Here is a 22,760-nt window from a genome sequence, read left to right as displayed (position 1 = left end):
AGTCCTGGAAAAGAATCCTCTTCATTGAGCCTAAAGGTTGTGCCAAACTGTATGGTGATTTTTGTGATATGGAAAAAAGCCCACTAGAGACTACCCAGAAAGCAGCCAATCTTGTGATCTGATCCTCATGTGAATTTATGTCTCCAGAGTTTAGATTTAATATCTTCTGTAATTTTACCATGCACTGTATTTGCTGATATTATGCTGAAAAACTCTAGATATTGAAAATAACTGCAAAATTGCCAAGCCCAAGCTTCAAATGGTATCAGTAAGAAACCTGTACCTTTTTTGCCTTCCCCTTGCCTCCAGCATCCCTCCCCCTTCCCAAACTATTCTGAAAACACATTTAGGAACAAAACAGTACAGTAGAACCAAGCGCTGGTCCAGTCAAATACAGTGGACTATCCCAAGTCCCTATCTACTTTTATTTTAGAATTGATATGCACACACATGTGCACACACTCACACTCTACAAATGTATATATGTCTATTATAACACTGAAAGAGAATCACAAAAATTCTTTTACCACTTTCAAAATTCCTCTTACAGAATACCAGAGTGAAGGAACAAATTGCCAACTCTAAAGAGTTTACCCTTCGCTTCCAAATGAGTCTTTACTTTCTTTGAAGCAGGTTTGTTCTGGAACAAGCAATTATTACCTAAAAACTTGGAATTAAAAACTATGTTTTAAGGACATTAAACCTCTTTTTTTCCCACCCATTTGGCTTAGTTTCAAATACGCTATTTTTATGCTCTGCTCAACACTGGCTACATCACTGGTATTAAATACTAATTATCAGCATTGCCATGTGTGGTTCATGCTTGACTTCTATAGCCGTTTACGGACTGTAAGCGCTACTGGTGGTGCACATACTCGAGAGGTTGAAATCTCACGAAGAGACAAGAGAGCACATGAGACACCTTTTTCTTTTGTTTGCTCTCAGCCTTGCACACTTTTCTAACACACCATAAATGCATAGAAGAGCCGTGACTGACCTACAGTCATAAGGTCCCTATAAAACAGTTGGTGCTTTGGGAACAGTGAGATAATGAAATAAAATTGCTTCGGGAAGTTTCTTTTACGAATGTAAGCTGTACTGAAGACTGAGAAGAGTGTGGATGGAAAGAAGAAGAACACACTCAAGATAGTACATAGAAAGTGGTAAGGAACAGGATCAGAAATGTAGGCTGAGCCACAGCTGGGCAAAGCCTTGCAGGGAAATAAAAGTTTAATTCTGAAGAGAGAAGCTGGAACCAGAAAAAGTATTCTAGGAAGGGAATTTTAAAAAGGTATGATCAACAGATAGGATCATTTGATCAGCTTTGTTTTTGGCAGGGATAAAACAGGAGCCAAGAGAGGACCAGGACAGAAAAAAAACAGGATGGGATTTCTGCTAAGTGGTGTAGGAGACACTTCCAAAACAGTCTGGAAACATGTAGGAGACAGAGAGGAATGATAAAAACAACTTGCAAACTCAAGCGGCAAGTAAGATCTTCTAAACCATAGCTCTCCTCCTGCTCAGAACAAGAAGCAGCCAATGGCTTGTGCTGGGGAAACCAAGGGCAGTGTTGTTTTCCCCCGTAAAAAGATGGTTTGTGTTTACCCCCGTGTCTGTTTTGTGAGCACTTTTTTACCTGTGTCTGTGCATTTTTCCCAGGAAAGGAGATGCTCTAATCATCTAAAAAGAAACCAATTTTGACTGTCTCAAGCTAACTCTTTAGGGCTTTATGGAGAGTAGAGGATTAGGAGTTATTAAATGAAACAGCAGTGGAGGTGCTAAGGCAGACAAGCGAAACCTTTCCTTTGTGCTTGTTGGACAATAGGCTACACTTTCCCTGGGACTGCTCCAGTACGGCCTTTCCCAAACTTGCAGAAATACACTTCCTGAGGTATTTAGGGAACACGTACCCCCACGTAACTTCTGGACAAGTAAAACTCCATATAGGTTCAAACAGAGGCCTCTGATAAGAGCAGTCTCTTTTGCATTTCTAGCCCAGTGTGGATTTCATCTCCATCTTTTGTAGTAAGAGTCTTCTGCTGTATTAACAACGATGTAGCCAGACCCCACTGTGTGGGTAGCGTTAAGCTTTCCACTTATCTACATGATCAAGCCAACTGTTTGTTTCAAGGTTAATATGAATGCCGCTTTTTGTGTGTGCTTGTGTGAATTACGACTACCAGTTAGTTTTGGAAACACGCTTGAAAAGCGCAAAGCAAACCAGAACCTGCATAAGTAATATTTTTATGTTATCTACCCATATGTTGTGTAACTACAAGCATTTCTTAGCCGCATACCACTGAGCAGAAAGAATCAGTGACAGAATAGCAAATGATGTGCCTGTGCTTAAATTTTTGAATGTAATACTGTTAATTCCACTGGAGTTACACACAATGACCAAAGCTTTGACAGGATTAGACCTTTAGTACACAGATTGTTATAAAAGACCCAATCTGGTAAAGTGCTGAGTGACTTTTGCAGGAATGACAGAAACGGCATTCCCGAGAACTCTGAAGGCCTGGGTCATGCTGTAAGTTATATTTCACTGAACATACTTCAGAACGGCGGGACGCATTTAGCCACTGTACTTGAAATGCACAATCTCTATCCAAAAAAAAGTGTTCGTTTGGGTGTCATGTCTGGCAGAGCTCTCGTGATATGTTTGCAAATACAAAAACATTAAATCCTTGATATTTTTCATGCCAACAGACAGCAAACTCAATTGGCGCCTTCTCTGCATGTCTAAATTTCGGTTTGGAACCAGTGAAAGAAAGATAGCTTTATAGGGTTTGAACACTGTTAGATTTCTGTACATGCCCTCATATTAAAGTAATAAAGATGTTTGCCTTGTAAAGTTGTAGCAATGTATTGAAGTGTAAAAAGCAAAGGGGGTCAGAATGAGGGGAGGAAAAAAATTAAAACACAGAGCTAAACCAAACATACAGGAAAGTTTGGCAGCATATTTCTTCATAATTTAAACCGATCCTAAATATTCACCCTCTTATCTCCAGCTTTTTCTTCTGTGTTTGTTCACGTCAATTTTTTAAATTTCTATTTCAAGTTGTTGCATTTACTACTTTTAATAATAACACATTCCACAAAATCAAATAGTATAGACAGAATAGTCACTATTTTAAATGCCTAATAATACACTCTGTTATAAAAGCAGGTAAGTTAATATATACATACAAGTTGATATATAATAGAAGAAAAGATAATAAATACTACAGATTCAAGTTGCCTTGTGGGCAGCTGCTAATGAAACCTTCTATTTTTATCTGATTTTGTTCATCAATTCACAACTCGTTCATCCTGCATTACCTACTGGATTTATTGTCCAGTTCTATTTAGTTGACACCTGCAGTTCCGAAGTTATTGTAGGTTAACATCTAATGGAAATCTGATTAAGACAAAAGAGTGGTATTTTTTGTTTTGCAATAAAGTGTTCTTTCTGCAAGGATGCATGGAAATGCATAAGGACAGACTCCTTCAGAAACGTAATGTATAAAAAAAGAGAGAGAGTCAGGAGTTAGAGTGTTAGTATGTGTTTTTCTAATGTCTTAAGAAGCGCAAAAAGCTTGACCCACACAGCTGCTGCTTGAGGTCATTGAGGTCATTGTGGTACCTTCCCAACACTAGAACATATATATAAAAAAAAGAGAGAACTTAATACTACCATGTCACTTGTAAGTCAATCATCATCAGTAGTTTCAAAGTGCAAAGAGCTTGCAGTGTTCTCAGTTGTCCCTAAGTTCCATATAAAGTGAGTATGCCGCCTGCCCGCCATGCAGTTTCACTAGATTTTAAGGTCTGGTTGAAAAAAACTATCAATTTCAATGGAGTCAGCGTGCCTTATCCCGTATTAGACTGCTGTTCTCTTCTGACAGAAAGCAGCGTTCCTCATTCTAAATACCAAGCTTTACAACACGTCCTCGAGCCATCACAGCCTCCACAGCCACACTGACTTGCATTTACACCATTTCCACCAGTTCTGTGCACTAAAGCATCACAAACTATAGCACAGCATAGTTTATCAAAACATCTGACTTAACTTCTTTTTCCTTCAGTAACCAGCTGATAATTTAATAATTTAATAGTTTTAGGAGATATTTACTGTTCCTACCATTCTTTTTACAGTAAAAAGCACATTTGCGCAAGTAGGCTTTGGTTGTCAGTAGATCCTAACGGGATGGGGCCGACAGTGTCCTCATATTCTGCACTGACTGGAAGAAATTAAAAGGCTTAGTAAAAAAACGCAGACCTAGTTGCCTCATGAGCCTCACTCCCCCTGCTAAAATATTATCCCCCAAAGAAGCACTTGGGGAAAGGTGTGGAGATTCACGGTCCCTTACATTCTTCTAGAACTTGCCATTTTTGTGCTGGGCAGGTAGGAAACCCCACAGTTCATTCAGCTTTCTTCACAGCTATATCATCAGTCCACATATGTCTGACAGATTTTTTAGTGTCTATTTTTAGAAGAGCCAAAATAGGAAACAGTTTTTTCTGCATGGTAAATTTAAGTGTCTAATGCCCCCAATTCACCAAAATGCATAACCATACACTTAAATTCAGGTGTGTTAGTATCAAAGTAGTGGAGTTTTCTGACGTGAAATCCCGGGTCCATTCAAAAGTGAGCTTTGCCTTTAGCACATGCAAGGTTTCATCTCCCACCGTACAGAATCAAATGCACCCTGGCACCCTTGCAGGATCACAGTCTATGACCGAAAACCCACAATAGCAGCAGAGGAATCTGAAGTACATCTAACATGGTTTATGTAAGGCAGCATTTGTTCTGGCTCGCTTGCTAAAAATAAAAAATAGCTATTATAGATCTGAGAGAGTGCAGAAGGAAGAAGGACTTTTAAAAGCCTGCAGTAATCTGTTTCAGTTTTAGTTTTTCATATCCTATTTGCTATAAAATAATGTTCAATCAACCAATTTTTCTCTAGTCCAAGAAGCAGCTTCAGAGAGAAAGAGAGAAAGAGACAGAGAGAAAAAGAAAGAGAAAAAAAGAGAAAGAGAGAAACAAAGAAAGAAAGAAAAAGAAAGAAAGAAAGAAAGAAAGAAAAAGAAAAAAAGATTTACTTGTCTTCCAGTTAGGGTTTCATAATCCACTGGATTTTACTGGTTTAGTAAAACTATGCTCTTCCATCATAAATGAAAGATTTGACTCATTCCTTTGAGACTTGTTTCTTCTGCTGTTTGGTCAATTATTTTGTTTCATTTGTTGAAAAGAAAGATGAAAGAAAACATAGGTTCAAATACAAAATAACTTTTCTGTTAAATGACTGTTAGGTTTTTCTAGCACTTGAAGGTTTGTTGAGCACAGGTAATTTTCAGTACAAAGTTAAGACTACTTTTTTTCTATGTATTGAGTAAGAAGTCCCAATGATTTCAGTCTGTGTAGTATTGAATGATTACATTCATCAGTAAACAACAAAATATTCAGTAGCCATTTTTCAAATGTGATTTCTGATTTTTGATTTGATATATAATTTCATGCCTATTTAGTAATATGCACAACTTCCAAGCAAATAACATAGCCCTAAAATTCAGAATTCTGTGCAGAAAATAACTCACGTTCCAAACAGGAGGTCTGTTACTGTCTTCCATAGGTCTGAGATTTCAAAATGAGGGATATTTATTACCTAATATACAATGAATATTACATCTTTAATATCACTGACGTTAACATTAATATAATTTTAACAGCTAAAGTTGTCTATTTATAATGTTTATGAGACTGTTTTAGAAGCAACCCTGCATGTTTGGTAGTAAAGTGTCTGCTACTTCATCCCATCATATATATGACTTTTTCCACTTTGCATCATTCACAGGGTGTTAGGATAAAATGATGCAACTCTGTACTAGTGATATTGCAGTGGTTTTTTTTAATAGCAGAGAATGAAAAACATCAGCACGATGAAAATTTTTGTCTATTAAAACTGTATTTTGAAAGGATACTTTTAAAAAAGGTCTAGATAAACTGCTCAAAAGACAAACATTTTGAAATATATATTAATAAATAATAAGAACAATAAATATGTTTCCACCACACCAGAAAGCTAATACCAATGGCAGCGGTCTTTTTTTTTAAATGAACATTCCTTTGCCGTGTTTGCCACTGCCCTCTGAAGCATGCAACACACAGTGTATCGCAAAAAGCATAACCACGAGCAGGGCTGACCGGTACCGCTCCTTCAGTCAAACTAAGCTACAGTCATTGTAAGAACACATATGTTAAATTCTGGCCCTACTAACAATCAGTGTGATTTTTGTCACCAATTTCTTCCAGGTGAAACTTCACTTAGCATTTATGTTTGTAAATCATTTCTTTTAATAACTTTTTTTGGTGATTCAAATACTTCAAATACACACAAGAACAGACTGCGTGTATCCAACGCATCAGGCTACTTTAGAATTCCAACTTTCATTAAATACAGCAGAAGAACACATACCCAGTCGCCAAAGATCCCAGACACAGAGTTTTCAAAGGACTTTTTGCTGCGCCCACCTATGCAATCACAGCAAATTTGCACAGCTAAAGGTAACACAATTGCACTGCTGATTAACTGGAAGGACACTTCTTTCTGTGAGGTGGCTGTGCACCGTGTTGCTCGTAGCTGTATCCTGCCACCAGCAGCACTTGAGAAATGGTAATGCAGATCTGTAAGTCTTTAAAGCCTACTAAAAAAGCCTCGGAGCTTTTCATTTACTAAAAGCTTATAGTTCTTTATAAATGGAAGGAAAATGCTGTTATCGCCATTGTATAGACTGGGAAGCAGCCATAAAAGAGACAGGGCACAGGCTCGAGGCAGACCGTAAGACTGGGTTCAGTGCCCAGCTATGCATTGATGTAATGAAGTAGCCTCAAGCACTGTTTATCAAACTTCTCTAACACCACACTATTTTTGTTAGAAACCTTATTAGCGACATATGCAAGTATTTATATTTAAAAATTATGACTTTCCTTTTGCGCCCTTTCAAGTTGAATTCCGAAGTGTATTAGTAAAAGGACACAGGATAGCATAATAAAAATAAGGACTGAACCCAAATACACCAAGACTACATTTTCCTGATGGATTTTAAAATGCTTGTCCTAGCAGATTTAATTTGCTTCATTTTCCAGGACGAGGAAAACTGCTTGGATAGAATATATTTTACTGTACTGAAGGAAACATGCTACAGACACCATTCACACTCCAATGTAACACGGTATTTGCCAAAAGCAATGATCTTGCAAGCAGTATCAGATTATTAGCCAACAGCAGCAAAGAGAATATTGTCACCTTCCCTTGAATTTCAAGACACAGAGTGCAATCCTGCTCTTGAGGACTTCAGAGGTACAATCGAGTCATCACATCACTGAAAAATGAACATTTCCAAACAGCAAGCTATATTCAGTTTAACGGGCTCAATTAAAACACTTATTAAATAATTGGCATATCTAAAAAGGGCAACAAGTCTGACAAAAAAAACCCAGAATCTGATTGCTTACTGTGCAAAATGCTGGAAAAGTTACACTAAATATGTTAGGATAAATTTTATCCTGGGATGCTAAAACCAATTAAATTAGAATTCAATTTATATACATAATGATGCATTAGGAACATTCAAACTATAAAGCAATGCTAATATTTTATCAGTAAATATCTGCAAGAATTATAGAGCATTGTTGCTTCCCCACTATCCAACAATAGTTTAAAAATCCTAAAAGAAAACTACAATCATGACTTCTGGAATAAACTTTAATGAAATTTTAAATTCTCCAAGTATTGCCAAAATTTTTGGATCTTTTATCCCCATGTGTGTGTAACTTGTTCTGCATTTGGTTCTAGTACTGCACTTCTTGCTCAGTCAGAAAGGGATCCTTGATAGGTTATCCTAAATAATACTTAAATAGCTTAATACTAAATAATAAAAAAATTACATGCAATTACATTTCCATGTCAAAGATTGAAGGTAGAGTAACAGAATTAGGCTCCAACAGCTTAAATAACCTTAAGCACTTAAGTAGTTCCACTAAAGTCAATAGAACTTCTCACATAAACATTTGTGCTCCAATGTACTGCTGGACTGGGACCGCAATGTTTCTAAAGCAAGGGGGGAGGAGAGTGTAAATCCTAGTAAATGATATATAAACAGACAGCAGAATATAACTAGAGAGTATACTTATTCCCATCCACAGATAATTACTCTTTAGATAAGAGTAAAGAATTCTGGGAATATATTAGTAAAACTGAAATGTTAGTGCTCAAAATTTTATCCGTTACATTCCCTGATAGCAAAGTGGACATATTATTGTAAATTTTGATCTATTAAACAATCCAGCCAATAGCCCACTAGGTAACCCAAGATTTGCTAAGCAATCAGCCTTATTAGTTTTCTCCTAAAAATAAGATTATTATTCATCAAATTTGGAATTTGTTTCATGTATGTAATCTATAGGGTTTTTTATTTTAAGTGATGCTTTGATACTGGATACCAAACAAATTAACTTTTTCAAGAAAAACTGTGCTTTATTATGTATTTTTTCTTGCTTCCGTTTACAACCATGCTGAAAAGCACCGACATGTTGATGAATCAGTTACACAGTTCTTTTTGACTACAACTGTGCAGCTCATTTTTCTTACTGATGTGTTTCAGAAACCAATCAGAAGTCCTCAAAACCAATGATTTCACAGCATTTATAATCATTTATCAGAATGATCTGCTTTTAGTGACCATTTCAAACAAGCACATATGCTTTATGATATTTAGATGTGTTCAAAATAAATTTGCTGGAGATGTAACTTTTTATTGCTTGTATGTTGAGAATAGGTAGGTTAAAAAAGATGTTAAAACATTAGAAAATAGAGTATTGTTTTCTTTCCATGTGATTTGTCAATGAAAGAAAAGCAGTATAACAGCTATTGAAACACTGGATTCCTGAAATGTTTTTGTAGGCTTAACAGTGGTGTTTCTATCTGATAGTATTGTAAATACAGTAAAAAAAAAGATTAGATGTTATTACCTGCTAGCCTTTCACTGGAAAACTGCGCCATATAAAAACATTTTTCCATGTGAAACAAAAAAAACGAAAAGCTTCTCATGCCTGAGGGTATGTTTAATTACATTAAACTTTTAACTCACTGGAGTCAAATTTACTTTTAACATACATGTATGTATTGCAATTAAATGTTTGAATAGTTGTAGTGCTTATAAGAACTCCTTCAATAGTACTCACCCTCCCCCCAACCTTTTCAGCACAGTACTGAAATTTTTTGCCATAGCATTTTAGGTTTCCTCAGGGTTACCAGATTCACTTTCTTTTAGTATTTCTCAGTAAACCTAGAATATACTTTCTATCTGTGCATTAATATGCTTTTCTACTGACTAAAGTTTTAAGAAAATTTGGATCTAAGTATGTCAACAGACAATTGTAGTAGTAATTTTGAATTTGATGTGTTCTATATCATCTGAGAATCAAAACCTACTCAATAAAAACACAGAAATAAAATGGCCTCAAAAGTCACAGGCAACTAATGAGAGGGGAAGGCATTAGAAAAATCCAAGATATTCCATATAGAACAACTCACACCACAAGCAACAAAGTGCTCCAAGAATATGTTTTTTATACACTCAGCATGGTTTTCATCCACACCTCATTAGCACACAGATAATTCTGACCATTAGCACGCTTTCAAATAAGTGAATTTATTCGCAACCTATCCTCAGATTTTGTATCGTCTTTTTTCCTGCCACAGCCTGGGCAGACGCAGAGTTGAGTTACAAAGGCAAGGTCGTAGGCGACACAATTCGCTGGGAGATGTTAGCATCTAAAGATCCGCGTGCCATCGGTCACCAGCTCGCCTGCGAGTCGGTTCGCTGACCCACTTTTGGGCCTACGCAGGTTGAAAGGAATGTGCTGAAGATAATGAGAGAGCGGCTGCAAAGCAGGGAGGCACTGACAGCTGCAGCGTATAGCATCCCATGACTAAGTAAGTACTGTTTCCCAGGCCTTTATAACAAGAACAGTTGACAATTTCCCCCTGCTCTGTAGCAGCCTATTCAGTATCTTCAAAGGGGACTTCCCAAACTGCTTAAAACCTGGGTTAGGGCAGAAGAAAACTGTAAGTCAGACAGCTTGTATAAAACTACTGTGAAAGCACATTTCACCTTGGTTTCTCGGTCCCCCACAAAACTGTAACAAAGCATTTCGCAAATGGTATTTCTGCCTTCCCATTCCCCTGCAATGTGATTTTCAGGAAAAAAAAGCCACAGCCAGTCCATCTACCAAAATTCTGCTTGCCCTCTGGACTGCCTTCAAAAGATAGCTAAAAATATTATGCTCCCGCCATCACAATAAATGAGCAAAACTGGATATCTCTGCTGGTAAATTTAAAGTATATCTATACAGTTAAGCAGCAGTTACTGTTTTTGGAGATAAATGATACAAGTGATTTTCATGTTTTGCCTTCTTTAAACTATCTATAAACTCAGCTTTAGGAATCAACGTTCTTCATCTTAAACATTCAGGAATGAAAGGAAAGCAGCGCAAGAAAGGGGTAGCCTAAGGTTAATTCGGTTCTGAAAAGTGGAACAGAGTCAGTGTTCAAGAAAACCCTGAACACTGTGTGGCTTTGTGCGATCTGCTTAGGAAGAGGAAATACATCTGTAAATAAGCAATAGTATTAATAATTGTCTCAGAATGCTGGCACTGTAACTTAAACAATCTTTTTCCTTCTTAGTTATTTACTATTGGAATTTTATACAAATGCCTATTGAAGTAATTCCAAGTGTGATGAATATGACTCAAAAGTGGGGAGAGGGAGGATGAGATCCTTTAAAGTACAGTAATTTGTTTAAAAAACGGATTAATGGGAAAAGTAGATCATTTTTATTCAAATGAGGAGCGATTATGGATGACAAATACAGAAACACACCAACTGAAAAACAGTTCTTGCTGCCATACGTTAGAAGGACATTAAGTATCTAGCACTACCGTTAAGGTTTAATAAAGGGGTGGGGTTAAATGTTCAGTCCAAAAGTCAGTTTTTTCCTGAAGAAAAAACAAAGATTTTCCAGCTACTCAGTTGTCGTCAAAAGATACCTACTTTCAGTTTGAGAGACTCCTAATCGTGTGAACAGACATAATATTTTTTCTAAAGGGAAGGGACGAGGAAATGGTTACCTGCCTTGATCTTCAGAAAGTCTTAGAAAGTGAAGTTTGGAGTACAGTGCAATATAAGCATAATCACGACTAAAGGCTCGAAATCTTGTCCACTAAATCCAATGGAAGACTCCAGTGGCTTCAGGATGAGGTCTGAGCCATTCCCCGCTGTTTTTTGTATTTGCATTGCAAAATGAAATAAACAGAAAGCAATGCAGATAGTTCCCTGACAGTGAAAGAGATCAATATCTTTTTTTTCCTTTAGCTTTAAACAAACTGACAAAAGATAATAAATCCTTGCACAAACAGACATCCTGTTATTTTCCAGCAGCAAGGGGACACAAATTTTAGCATTGCTCCTAGACCTCACAGAATCAGAGAATTCCTTTTGAAAATGTAGTGAAGATGCAACAATCGATTTTGCCACAAGTGCTTTACAAAATACGGCTTTCAATCTTGGAAGTTTTCAGCCCATATACCAGCTACATAAGATAAAGTTAAACCCATCCTGAATCACTGTAAACGTTTCCTAATGTAATGGGTAATGAACAAAATAATGGTGTCCTTGAGGGTTCTTTTTTAAAGTAGTTTATTTTGCTTACGACTTCACCACGCACGTAATATTTCAAGTGAAAGAGGTCACGGTTTCAGCTGTGAACCTCATAAATATCTGGAAAATCCTTTCACTTTCTCTTCCTTGGGAACAACCAAACAATTCGCTATGCCCGCTCTTGAGTTTCCAAACTGCTGAGCGCTCCCTTTTCCAAGTGCCTCCCGCCTGTCCCAGTACGTCTGTGATGAGCCTTCAGCTTGTGCGCGCTGCAGCGGAAGTGCCATCAGCCGCACTGCCGTCGCGGAGCGCCTTTGGTCGGGGAGGGGGGGGGGCTTTGACAGGCTTTGCCATGCGAAAAGCAGAGATTATGGCTTTTTTTTTTTGCACGCCTAGAGATGCCTAGTCCTCCTCCTGCAACGCCTGCGGGTCTGCAGGGTTTTATGCTCGTCTTTAAATAAAAAATCGTGGTGTGTTTAAAAGTCAGAGAGCTCCTTCCTTCCCTCCGCCCCCGGCACTAGCGCACTGCGCTGAGCGGGCTCTCGGAGACGCCGGTTCCCCCGCCTGGCTGCGGGACGCCCGGCTCGGCCCCGGCCCGCGGATCTCCCGCGGCCGCGCTGCGGGGCGAAGCGTCCCGGCGCTGTGCAGCCGCCGCGGGGGAAGGGGCGGGAGGGGAAGCGAGCGCGCTATATTCTGAATTTTGGAGCAGAGGTGGCGTGTCGGGCAGGGGGGAGGGGGGACACGGCACCAGATGCTAGAATCCTCATCAAAACTACAAACGTTTCTCTCCCGGACTGCACGAAACTCTCCCCCCCACCACCACCGATTTCATTCTCTATCACGTGCTGGATTTTCCCTTTTTATTTTTGCCCCGCAGCCCTAATAAAGCTTGCTTTAACGATGGAGATCTCGAGCGCGCGCTTGAGCGAAGGCGCGACCCGGGAGCGCGGTGCCAGCGGGCGGTGGGAGCGGCGCGGCGGCCGGGGTCGGGGCCGGGCCGGGGCGGCGGCGGCGGCGGCGGGGGACCGCGGCCCGGCAGCGCGGCGCCCCCCGCACCCTCCGCCCGGGGGTCCCGCCGCAGGGGAGAGCGCGAGCCGTTACCTGAGCTGTCGCTTTTCCTTTTGCCGGACCTCTTCTCTGTTTCCACCGGGGACAGAGCCTGCCTGCCATAGTCCCCCGGCGCACACGCTGCCCCAGTGGGGGTGTTAGTGCCCAGGCTAGAAGAGTTTGAACACAGCACGGGGGGGCTGCTGCCCAGCTCCGGGGGTCCTCCTGAGTCGGGCTGAAGGCAGAGGCTGTGCCTGGCTGCGGCGGGAGGAGACGACATCTGAGGAATGTGCCAGTTCGTCTGCAAAGCCTGGTGCTGCTGTTGCTGGTGGTGGTGGTGGTGATGGTGGTGGTGGTGGTGGTGCCCCCTATGATGCTGGCTGGCAAACATGCCCTCCTCATTGGGGTATCCCGCTATTATGCAAGAGGAAGAAGAAGAAGACAGATCAGGGTAGGACATGTGGTCAGATCTTCCATGCAGGGCAAGAGAAGACTGGGAGAAAGGGTGCAAGCTCTGCGCAGTGGCATGGGGGCTGCGCAGGCAGCCAAAGAGTGTGTGATCCATGGCATGCAAGTCTCAGGTTCCAGGCAGGAGAGTTTAGGAAAGATCCAACTTCACCACCCTTTGTCAACTTTCACTGTAAACAGATCGGGGTTGGGATTTTTTTTTTCCAAAACGGCAACGACAGACTTTGCAGCAGGCAGCTGAGCTCAGATAATCCAGGTCTTTAGCCCTAGTGGCCAGTCTCCGCTGCATAAACACTCGGACCTAGATGAGCCTTTCTCAGAGCTGCTCAGATGTCAAGAAGTGGGAGAGGTTGAAGCCAATAGAAGGTGGTCCCAGAGAACTGCTTGAAGGGGGAAACAGCTCTCAGAGGTTATAAATACAGTAGTGTGTAATGTGAGCTGGGGGCTGGCTTAGGAGCACAGCACTGACCACATGCAAACTCCCTCCAAAACGCCAGCGCCGTCCCCGCGCCGAGCCGCTCCATCAGCGGGCGGCAGCGCTGCGCGCCCGCGCCCCGGGCACCCGCGGCAGTCGCGAGGGAGGGAGGGGGGGAGGAGACGGGCAGCGCCAGCCCGGCTCCGCGGGGGCGCAGCCCGCCTCTGCCTGGCCCCGGCGGGCGGGCCGGGGGGAGCGCGCCCCGCCGCGGGGGGGGGGGGGAGGGGGACCGCGGCGCCCCCGCAGCGGCGCGGCCCCGCGCGGGGCCATCACCGGCCCGGCGGGGCCCCTGCGGGTGCCCCCGCCCCCCGGAAAGCAAGCGGAGGAGCGCAATAAACACGTGAAACACAACCCGCGGGGGTTACTCCGAGGTGGCGGGGGGAGCCCGGGGCCGGCGTGGCCGCGGCTAGCGCGGCCCTTTTCTCACCTGCGCTCCCAGGTGCGCGGGCCGCAGCGCGCAGGCGGCCGCGGGGCGGCGCGGGGCGGCCGCGGCGCTGCCCCCGCTCCGGGCGCGCAGTAGCGGTGCCCGAGGCGGCCCGCGGGGCGCCCGCGCTGCCGCCGCACTTGGCCTCGGGCGCGCAGAACCTGCCCTTGGCTTTGCAATGAAATAAGCGGCGCCTAACGAGCTACGCAAGACGGTCGAGGAAAGACAGTTTCCTTCTTTGCCCCCTGCCCCTTCAAAACAAGAGCTCACGTTATTTTTATTCTCTATATCTTCATTTTCTTCGTTGCCGTCTTTAGTGACTCAGGTGGAACAGGCTAGAGAGCCGGGGCTTGGTTCTTTTTTTTTTTAACAAGCTTGTAGTGGGATTAACAGGAGCCGCGAAGAAGGCAGTTAACTGGTTATCTATTGATCACTGTCCAAGAGGTGCCCACTGCAAAAATATTTTGTTGCTTAGCCCTTCTTTCTCGCTCTACCTTCTTCTTCCTCCTCCCCGCAAATCAAAATAAAACCACAAAACCATTACGCGCCTGCAATTCAAGTCTGAATTTTTGGGTCCATGTGCAAAAGATAAAATGAATTTAAACTGCTATTGGAAAAAATCAGGAATTGTATGAGATTTGCAAGAGCTAGTTTCTTAAACGGAAATTGAGTCCTATTTTGTGGGAAATTAGTTTTGCAGACTTTCTGAAAAAAAATCTAAAACTTTTGTTCAGCAGCTGCTCCACTTTTCCCTGCAGTTTCAGACTGAGCTGGAACCTGCAGCAGTCTTTCGACGGTAAGATTTTCCCCCCTTTTCTGAGATGTAATGCTTTTTAAAAATTGTCTTTAGATTTAACTGTAACAATACGGTCTTTAAAAAGAGCGTGGCGTCCAAAGCAGAAGTTGCTGCCTCTGTGCACTGTTCAAAACTTGATATTTCTTCAGAATAAAGGAAATATACAGTTACAACACTGATGAAATATTTTGTGCTTTTCATTGTGTTTATCGTTTCAATATGTGCTCTAATATTAAAAGAGAGGAGTACAAAGCAAACGCGGTGGCGGAGCTACTCTCGGTTTTGTTAACTCGCAGGGCTGTGAGAACAGGGACGTCGTTGTCCCCGAGAAGCAGCGGGTGTCCCTCCGCAAGGGCTGGGCGAGCACCGCCAAGCGCGGTGCGTCGCGCTTCGAGCCGCAGGCGAGCCGCAGCCAGCTCGCCGCGCCCGCGGCCCCGTCGGGGCGGCCCGAGGCGCCGCCGCGCCGGCTGCGGGGCGGCGCAGGCCGGGCGCAGGCGGCCCCAGGTGGGCGCCCCGGCGGCCTCCGCGCTGCGCGGCCCTCGGCGGGGGCAGGCGGGCGCCGCGCGCCCCGCCAACCTGCCGCCCGCCGCCGTCGGGGGGGCAGGAATAGCAGCACCCTCCTGCCAGGGCCGCCGCCGCTGAGCCCTGACCCGGCACAGCTGCGACGGGGCTGGGGAAGTCCCAGACCCGCGGCCAGTGTAAAAATGCCATTTTTTTCTTTTTTTCCCCCTTTTTTTTTAATTCTAGGGATGGCTGCACAGGATTTCTCGAGAATAAAAAGCGAACTAAGTGAAGCAGAATGAAGAAAGCGAGAGGGTGCGAGGGGGAGGGAGAAAGATTAGGTTTTCCAGAGAAATAAGAGACGGAGCCAAATAGCACTTTTTAGGGAGAGGTAGGAAGGGCTCCAAAAGGTGAAGAAGAAGAAAAAAATACAGCACAATAACAAAGTAGTAATGACGGAGCTAAGCATTCGCCATTAGCTTCATAATCAAATCTGAATATTCGGGACTGTATCTCTTTTGGATCTTAATTCCCCTGATAAGTACACAAGTCCTACATCAAGTGTTCATATTTCTTCTTTAATAAGAGTTTTTAAGCACACGAGAGCTGGAAGTACAAACTTCTGTAGAGCCTTATGCTTTCATTTTAAACAATATAAGGAGAATGAAAATATAGGCAATTAATGTTGACATGAATAAAAAACATGAAACGTTTACTGAAATATCCCCCAAAGTTTCTGTATGGAGTTATCAAATGACTATATAATATACCATCCTTTGTAAAAATTTGCAACTTTTCTGTGAAAGAAAATTCCACTGCAAAGCTTTTCACTGAAATATTTACTGAAGAAAGTGTAAACAATTATTACCTCTGGATATTATTGATTGGATTCTCATTCATGTTGTATCTTTTTAGAATATGCGTTTGACGTACATGTGGTACAAAAGCATAACTTAAATCAATGCCAGCAAGTTTGCCCAAAGCTTATAACATCAAGTGAAAAAATAGAATGTCTTAAATACATGAAAACAGTAAACTGTTTAACTCATAAAAACATCTGGAGCCAACATAGTTTGGAACATCACTTACATTTTCATCTACAGACTAATATTTGCATTTGCTTTTTTTTTTTTTTTAATTTGCTATTTATGGTAAAAGAGATCATATAAAAAATTGACCCGAATGAATCAGTGTAGCTTTCCCCCGCTTCAGGACTTCTGTAGTCTTGCTCAGTCTTTTACACTGGAGGCTAAAGGCACCATCTTTCTGAATGTTTATCAGTATAAGTATGATTCTTGCACACTTCTTTCTAGTGTGCAGCTTGCTAATATGTGCATACTACAAGAAAATCAGACAGTCATACTTGTGGACCAGTATTTCAGTGATATAAACTGTCATAGCTTTGTAGAAGTCAGCGTAAAGATGACATTTTTCACCATTTGAGAATATGCTCCTTACTGTCAAAGAGAAAGCTTACAAATATGAATTCAGTTTATTTTAGCCAAAGATTTTATTGTACTTAAGAGCCTACCAAAACAAGAGGACGAGATTTTATTGTACTGTAATTATGATCAGTTCGTATTTTTCCATGGCAATTTGGTGAAGGCAGGCATCATTATTTAACCTTAGAGTCAATCCAGATTCACAACAGATGTATGTTTATTTTCAGTCTTTTCTTTTTCCTCTAAATTTTTCCTGTTTAACTCCCATCGAAGCAATATAATTCATTTCTCTTGATACCTGTGCTGCAATGAAAACCTATAGATACAAGCAGTAATAAAGCCAGGGAATTATGCATCATTTCAGAGATGCTTGGATGCCTTAACTGAAAAGCCTATGCAGAAAATGAATAATTTGTTGACTGACTCGTCAAAATTACTGAATTCTTGCATAGTTAAAAATGATGATAGTTGCATTTACCATTCATAAACCTGCTATGCCAATATCTTCACTACACCTCATCATAAAAACAGTTTTTGTGAGAAATTACACCACCACAAAGCACACCACATAACCTTAACATTGCATTTCTGCGGTGTACTTCCATTTCGATCTTTTTAGTGTTTACATATGCCATGGTTTTTAATACGTATCAGGTACAATTTTCAGTTTAAAGACTACAACATCTCTATAAAAGCTTTAAGCCTGAATCCATATTTTCAGTTACTTCTCCTGTATACATATAGACTGTGTTCTAATTTTCATGATCTCCAAGTATTACAAATTTTAAAGGTATGCCAGCAATTTAGGGTATTATATAAAAGCTGTGCTAAACTATGAGGCTGTCACTGAAAATGATTTACAAGTTTGCATAACATCATTAAAAGTTATTTGAATTGCCAACCCACTCAAACCAGTAAAATATCCTGTGCTTCCTATTTAATTTAAATAATCAGATGAAATATTAAAATAGTTAATGTACTTGAGGCTTCACACCTGAAATATGATGTTTCAAAAATGCTTTTAGAATTTAAACGATGGGAAACTTGCGTTCCACGTTAGATACTCAGAAGCCTCAAAACAAGTTCTCCTGTAAACCTTGGGGTGTGTTTGTTTTAAAGAGATAATTTAGTTGCAAACAGGACCATCTCTCACAGTACCATTTATTTCCCAATCTGCATGATACTGCAATTTACCAATTGTTTCATTCTCTAGTATTATTTCCACTTACGAACTCTGAACTGAGGAACAGCTTGTAGGGTAGTTTAATAATGTGTATCTTTCATTTGCATTTAGGAATGTATTCAAAGTGCATGTGCAAGCAAGTCAATGATGCCTGAAAAACGTGTTTTCTATTTTGCTTTCTCCCGATCTTGACAGTTAGACGCTGCATTCAGTTAGTTCTTTTATTAAAATTACTAATCGTAGAGTAAAAAAAAGGCTTGTATTTTCACATATTACTCAGTTTATTATTTGATATAATTTGTGTTGTGGATTCGATCTGATTTTCAATTTGGAAGACAGTTTACCAGAGCCCCAATCAAAAATACAGACACAGTTATGTATGGAATCATGGCTAAGTGTATTTCAAACACTTTGTGTATTTAACAATGACTATTCCTTAGTGCGCTGCATAATTAATATTTTGCTGATTATACTTGATCATTTAATCAGAACAAAAAATGCAGCTGACTCAAATATCTGTGCATCAGATCTTTCAAACTAAGACTTTTACCTGTTTAATGGGTAAATGTGCTTACATTACAAAGGCCAAACTAAAGAGAAAAACTACCATTAGCTAAAATATTTGTTGTCTTCTGGCCGACATTTCCAGGCCTTTACAAGACCAGCAGCAGGGGGGCATATTTCATAATTTTGCCGCCATCAGGAGATGTTAGCAGAGTGATAAGTCACTAATCTTCATCACCTTTTCTACGTGTTAATGAGTAATGTATTATTCACAATGTGAATATTCCTGGTCATTGTGAATGTTCTTTGCTGGGGAGTGAGAAAAAGATACATGTGCACATATATATGCACCAAGAATAAATAACAAAATTTTAGGTTTTAGTAGCTGCTAGGATTAAGTCTCTTACTTTGCAGGTATATTTGCTTATGATTTATAGTGTGGTGAGCTGTAGACTTGGACCAGAAACCCATAACTAGCTGGTATTCGGAACAGTAAGCTATTCACTGCCATGAAGAGCTCAGGCTCTGCTCATTTCCCTGCTTTCGCATGGGAGCCCTCCTGTGCTTTTATGGAGTCCTGTTTGTGTTCATGGCAATTTGCTTGAATAGAAGTATTTGCAGGATTGGAACCTTAATTAACAATAAGTGGAGGGAACAAAGAGCTAAAAATTGCCTGTACACTTTTATACATAGCTGCATCACACTCCTCAAAGCCCAGTGTCAGCTAACGCTAACAACAGACACTGGATAGGAGAAATCCAATACGAAGTAACAAATGTTGGCAACGATCATTTCAGATGCAGCTACTTCATTTAGATTCTGATATCATGGCTTTTGAAAGAAGGAGAAAAAAGAAAAGAAAGCTAGATTTCCCTAAAAAAATACATGCCAAGAAGAGCTTAATTTGCAGAGACATGACCAAAAGATCAAATTACATCTGTTTCAAAGATTCTGATTCAGCAAACTTTTTTTAAGTGTGCTGGAGCCAATGACACTTCTGGTGCTTTAAAAATTAGGCAAATCCTTAAGTATCTTGAAAAAGGGTCCAAGTGACATACCTTAATGGCACTGACACTTTCCAAAAATGCATTTTTGGGGGATAAACAATTTTCTGGTATTCTTTCCCCCAAGCAGAATGTACCTTAACCAATGATCTGGGAATATATTATACTATTTCTTGAAGTGAACCTTTCAAAGGTATTTGTGTTCATCATGCTCTATTAGGCAGTACACTTTGATGCAATGCAAATTGATCTGAGGGTGGGTTAAATAAACTATTCCAGTCAGGGACAGTCTTTGATGTGCTTTCATAGGATCTAAGTATACATATCTGACTTTGGCACACTGAATTGCTCTCTGGAGCCACCACCTTCTCTTCATTTTTATCTATCGCATTTATTTCATTGAAATTAGTTGCCCACAATAAAAGTGTGAAGCTCCTTTATTCCTACCCCCTGTTTTCCATACATAACATGCCTTGCACCATGTGCTTGGTGATTCTCAGCTGTACAGCAAATAAGTATATGATTTGGCATACTTTTCAGCTGACTGAGACACAAATGCAAAATACAGCATTTGGGGACACTGTCTGGATTTGTGCAACTCCCTCATAGACTTTTAGTCCATGAACATTACGTATTTGTGCATTTTCGCCGTAGAATGTATCACTTAGGGATTTAAATTTTATTTAATAATCCAAGTATATTTCAATACTAGATGGCAAACTAAAAATGTTTTCCATTTAACTGTTTCAAAACGCCATGTGCAAGAGAACACAACAAAATGGAATTAACTCATAACATATGCAACTCTTATTTGTGCAAGAGCAGTCCATGCCCCTAAATCCAGACTGCAGCATCTGGAGGCATAGCAAGTCTCTAATGGAAGAGAAAGGCATGAGACATGTCAGCTTCTTGGCTATGCTACATTGAAAGCTGTGCCTTTTCCTTCATGACACTCAATACAACTCTTATTAAAACTAATAAAGCAGATGTGACTGTTCAGGTGAACTGCCTTGGAAGCATTTTGAATTTTTCATCTCATTAATTGTAGGCAGTAGGAATAAGCTGAGATAGATATTTACATTATTTACAATAAAGTCTTACTTACAATAAGATCTTACAATAAAATCTTATCTAAGGATCTTTAATTTGAAATGATCAAATTTGAATGAAAAGTAATGTCCTTTAGTATGAATCATGTATTCATAGTGCACCCGAAAGTACAAATTTCCCTTTTTAGAAACAAGTTTTGCTATCGCTAAAGCATTTGTAGTGTATCTCTCTCATTACTACGTTTTACCTCTTGTAGTATCATGGAATAATGTATTCTTTTATACTTTTATTACCATCTAAGGTAGAGTCTCTGAAAACATTTTTAAAAAACAATTCATCCCTTAAATGTTTTATAACGTGAACTGTCTTCAGAGTTGACCTTGAGAAGTGCTGAGTCTTTTCTTTTTCCTATTGACCTCATGGGAAATACTTTACAGGATCAGCTTCATTGTTAGACTGTAATAGCAATTAAAAAAAGGGCAGCTAAACATAAATACTGTTTCTTGCAGTAAAAAAAAAAAGTACTGAAAACTTCATTTCGAAACAAACACGTGTAAAAGAGACCTAGTAGATGAAATATCTTTATGAACGCATTTTCAGATTTTTCTTGCACTAAAATCCTAAAATGTTCTATTAGAGAAGTTCAGACCTCTAATATTAAATTTTCTTTCATTCATTTTTATCAAGTAATCTCCTCCATTCCATTCATACTAAGCAAGGGAGAAAGTATGCCTGTCTACTGAAGTGATTCTTATTTGCAGAAAATGCAAGTAAAAACTGAGAAACTGCATTGCTACAAAGATTTGTTTACTAAACTTTGAAAATCCTGTCATGAATAGCCTACTGAATATGTGCATATACACACACACATACATTAAAAGAGGGTGTTCAAATATGCAAAAATACAAGCATACCTCCAGGCTCAAGTCCTTAATGTATGATTAAAACAAATCGGGTTAGTGCCTGTCTTCTTTTAATAATATGGAGAGTTCTTAGATGCATTATACAGAAATAAAATGCCTCACATTAAAGCACATGAAGGCACAGAGCACGCTCTTTGCACAGACGGCCAGACAAAGCTCTGATTTTGTTTACTGGCTGAGCAAACTGTTTGCGAATGTATCTTATCTAGCACACCCTGTAAAACTGTACAGTAGTCGTGGGTACAACAGTGAGCTGGATGGAAGCAAAGGTCACATCCCATAGCAAAATTCCACGGTTTCAGCCTGCAATCCAAAACTGCCTGCTTAATTTCTAAATTGTGAAGTTCTGTATCCATTTGGGGAAGCAGATAGGTAGGCTTCCCTTATACATATGCAGTGCTTTCATTATGTATTACACACTGCAGCTGTGGTAATGAGAGTCTTTTTTAAAAAATATAACTTGACTTGATGATGAGAATATTCGGCTCTAAAAATAAGCCATATATTTCATTTCTGATATGGCAGGCGTGGTGCGGATCCAGAGGTGCACATAGCAAGTTTGCCCTGTGCAATTTGTAGTCAATCAAACTTTCCCAAATGAAGTCCCATAAATATGAGCATACATTGCTTGTTTGTTTTCTTATTTTTTTTAAGTTTCCTTTATTGGTATTATAATAGTATGACCCAAATATAAGGAAATAACCATATCATATTAAACACAGGAATACGCTTTCGCAGTCGTTTATTGTGCATAGCTAGTAAACATTTCCTGGCAAACAATTTAGAGAGTCCATAAATTCCATCCTAATGCTACTTCCGTAACTACATGCAATGCACCGTACATGAGGTTATTAGCTCAGTCTCTCTCATCCAGACTGGGTGGATTGAAATTGAAAAATCCCCACCCCCCTGTTATAGCACCATGTGTCTCGAAAGTCTATCCTCTCTCAGGGCAAACTGCTCCTCGCAGATCCGCCTGATGGATCAGGGCTAAAATTCTGCTGTCCCTTGCTATTTAATCTACGAGCATTGCCAAAGTATCTATCAAGAGAGCACAATGAGCCAAGTATCCCTTTGGCGTTAGTGGCAGCTCCGCACACAGCACGGGAGACGGGAGGATGGAATAGCAAAGGGAAAATTGGCCACACCGCGCCAATTTGTCTGGAAAATTTGATTCTAAAGCAAGGGGTAGGAAAAGAATAAAAACTCTCACTTCAGAAACCTAAACAGCGTTCATGATT

At 40.4% G+C, this 22,760-nt stretch overlaps 1 protein-coding gene across 1 annotated transcript in view; it reads right to left on the bottom strand.

Annotated features, from left to right (window-relative positions):
* The window catches only part of MEOX2 (mesenchyme homeobox 2), a 56,111-nt gene extending 42,530 nt beyond the window's left edge, over positions 1 to 13,581 (bottom strand). The window contains exon 1 of the mRNA XM_013941330.1: positions 12,804 to 13,581. Coding sequence (XP_013796784.1) covers positions 12,804 to 13,314 — 511 coding nt within the window. The 5' untranslated portion in view covers positions 13,315 to 13,581. The remainder of the gene's footprint in view (positions 1 to 12,803) is intronic.
* Between the last annotated feature and the right edge of the window lie 9,179 nt (positions 13,582 to 22,760).

The sequence above is a fragment of the Apteryx mantelli genome, chromosome 2 (assembly GCF_036417845.1).
Source record: "Apteryx mantelli isolate bAptMan1 chromosome 2, bAptMan1.hap1, whole genome shotgun sequence".
Lineage (NCBI taxonomy): Eukaryota > Metazoa > Chordata > Aves > Apterygiformes > Apterygidae > Apteryx > Apteryx mantelli.
This window is presented reverse-complemented; position numbering and strand designations above follow the sequence as displayed.